The following is a 3,139-nucleotide window of genomic DNA, read 5'->3' as shown; positions in this document are numbered from 1 at the left end:
GATATACACTGAAAAAGAGAATACGGAATATACTTTTTGAAGTTCTTAAAAGCAGCAGTGTCATCCAGCTCGCCCCTCATATCCAAGGGATAAGGCTTTCCATCAACTAAAGTGAAAGGATTCATCTCTAGGAAGGTGAAGTCAACATCTGGCAAATAGAAATTGAGAAGTTAACGACAAAAACTCACAGCTAACAGAATCATCTAGTATACCATGCATCTGTTGAAGGTCTTTAATATACCTTGAAATAGAGTGAAAACCACTTTAATGAACTCCTCAATTTCTCCTCTGATCTGGATAGGCAAACATAATTTATGTCCATTATTTCAAATAAAATTGTATGATTGCATTGTATAAATGACACATTATATATTATTTTGATGATGAATAAGGTATCATAAGCAGCTTTTATTTATTTGTTATTTTCTGTTGGAGGGGAAAACCAGCAGTGGATAGAAAGATAAAGCAGTGTTGAAGTGAAACCTAATGCCAGAATATGGTGAACAAGCAATGTGTGACCAAGGAGCAGAAATAAACAGCCAAATCATTGATTTCAGAGAAATTACCTCCAATGGAAGGGTTGCCACAAGTGGAGCACATGATTCTGAGGCAAGAGGAATCCCCGTTGGGACATATATTGTCTTAACCTGGAAGGATAAGACCCTTACTAGGTTATGGTTCTGTAAGGCAAGCCAACATGAGAGAGTAAAAAGATTGATTAAATAACATTTAGAAGTACCTTATCCCAGTTCTCTTCAATTTCAATTCCTCCACATTCTGAAAAGCTTATGCTGCACCCAAGTCGCTCTGAGACAATATTAAGGTAAAACTCTTCATTGTGAGGGATGAAGGGTTCAATGATGAATGTTGTTATGGGTCCTTTACATCCTCCCATCTCCACCTGAAAACCAAGAATAACAAACGTGAGATGAACAATTAAATTATCAAACTCGACGAATGCCACGTATAACAAATAAGAAGTCATAGCTGAAAAGGAAAAAAACATTACAGTGAATGACTCAGGAAAAATAATACCTGTTTGCCCAAGCGCTCTTTCACAAAGGTTGCAACTTGAGAAATATCCAGATTTAAGGCAACCAAACCACTCTTCCCACGTTTGCCAAACAACATGTCGGGTTTCACAACTAGTTTACATGCTGATAGCCAGGGTTCTCTCTCTACTAACTCAGCGAAATCAGTTGACTCCGTTACCTATCACATAAACGCATCGTTTTCAAATTTTATTTATAACCTAAAGACATAATTCAAAGCATCAAGCCAAGATTTCAGTAATTCCTTCACTTATTCAATTAAATTACATAAACCCTAAACATTTGGAACACACAAGCAAGTTTCAATATCCTACTGAAGCTGTACCATCAGAAACCGGCTTCAATCTTCATACACAAATTCGTATAAGCCTATACACAGGGCTAAAATATTGAAACAAACTAACAACTACTTTAGACTAACAATCTAACTGCAAAAGCAACTAAGATCAGATTTCAAAAATCAAACCGGAACAGAACATAGAAAAGACTCGCAAATTCAACAGAATATGAAACAGGTTGATTTAAATAAAACAAATAAATTCAACAAATCAGAGGTCAAAAGCATAATCCATTAACTAAAGACGCATAGGAAGAAAAATAAAAACTAAAATGATGGAAGGAACACTCACTTGTGCAGACTTAATAGGCAATTCGCGACCAGAGAGCCTCTTAAAGTGCTCCTTCAACAATCTCTTGGAATCATACTCTCTGATCTTCTTGCGTGCCATTTCTCCTCGATCTGTTTCTCACCTAAACCACAAATTTGAACACTAATTTTCAGATCTACATTCCAGCTTTCGAATACGACAGATCTGAACTCTGCATTTCGAATTTAAAACTATACCTTGAAAAACAAACGATGGCTTGTGGTAGGTAGCTAGTTAGCAAACAGAAGCCAAATCTTGGTCTGAGTTTGGTTAATGGTGCGGTATTTATAGAGGGAATGGGTTGATTAAAAAATAGTTTGTAGTTTATACTGTTCCGCGGGAAAGTATTAGACGCAGACTGATGAACACGTGGGGCACCTAACATTTTTTTCTTTAGGAGATGATTGGATGTAACGCCCAGGTGGATCACCGTTGATTGCAAGATTCCCATTTTTGAATGCAGTTACCTTATTTTGACGAACAGATACAGAAAGAGGCATCATATGATATGGTTACTATATAATTTTCATGGTTTAATGAGATATAATTGAAAACTAATTATCACTTTTTTAATTGAAAAGTATGAGACCACGTGCAATTTTTTAAAAAATAAAATATTACGCATACAAAACGCATATATAATTTATTATTTATTATTAAAATTTTACAATGCTATGTGGCAGTCTCGTATATGTAAATTGACCTGAGATTTGGATGTGGTTGGTAGTTATGAGTTATGACTGATGACTCTATAAAAAAAACAAATAAATGTAGGTCCAAGATTCTGGTAAAAATCTTTTCATCTTAATAGTGGTGGTTATGAAAATACGATGTGATTCAAGAACGATAATAATTTATTTATTTAAGAGATTTTGAGTTTGAATCGTTCTTCAGAAGTTAATAGGAATAATTAGTAGAGCTTTTATTTGATAAGTAATTTTAGGATCCTGAAAGATTAGTTGATGTATACATAAGCTAACCTGAATATCCGACTATAAAAAAAAAAGAAAAAAAATTGCATATTAGATGAAAGCTTCTAGAACAATGTAAAATAGCTGAAATTGAAACAAAATGCGTCTTGTGATATACAGTAATGAATATTAGTTGGTCGGTTCCCAAGCGGACAGTTATGGATATTGACATCAATTAAATGATGCAACGAAAACGTGGCTTAAAATTTAAATGTGAAGTTTCAACTTCATTTGTTTTTCATGGGTTACTTTAATTGAAAAAGGCCCACTTTTATTATGGATTTTACATTGGTTGGTACCAGGTGGGTAGGCAGTAGAATCCATTTATTTATTTCTCTTTAAAACTTACACATAACATAAAAAGAAGATGGCAAATTCAAATTGTTGAAGGTAAGATGGTTTTTCTTTGGTTTTGTACCAAAAACGTAGGGATATTTTGAAGGAGGATCTTATCAAAGTTTTTAAGGGT

The 3,139-nt window shown here is 34.2% G+C and overlaps 1 protein-coding gene across 1 annotated transcript; it reads right to left on the bottom strand.

The window, feature by feature from the left end:
• Positions 1 to 7: 7 nt before the first annotated feature.
• Positions 8 to 2,030, bottom strand: LOC116124234 (ATP-citrate synthase alpha chain protein 2-like; the record flags this gene model as incomplete). The annotated part of the gene is made up of 7 exons (XM_031409931.1): positions 1,897 to 2,030; positions 1,682 to 1,802; positions 1,036 to 1,212; positions 740 to 901; positions 567 to 647; positions 242 to 293; positions 8 to 148 (listed from the first exon to the last, which is right to left on the bottom strand). Coding segments are annotated over exons 2-7 (712 nt in total), but the record flags the coding sequence as incomplete, so codon positions are not given.
• Positions 2,031 to 3,139: the final 1,109 nt, after the last annotated feature.

The sequence above is a fragment of the Pistacia vera genome, unplaced genomic scaffold (assembly GCF_008641045.1).
Source record: "Pistacia vera cultivar Batoury unplaced genomic scaffold, PisVer_v2 Contig1509, whole genome shotgun sequence".
NCBI lineage: Eukaryota > Viridiplantae > Streptophyta > Magnoliopsida > Sapindales > Anacardiaceae > Pistacia > Pistacia vera.
Note: the sequence above shows the minus strand (reverse complement) of the source record. Positions and strands in the feature narration are given on the sequence as shown.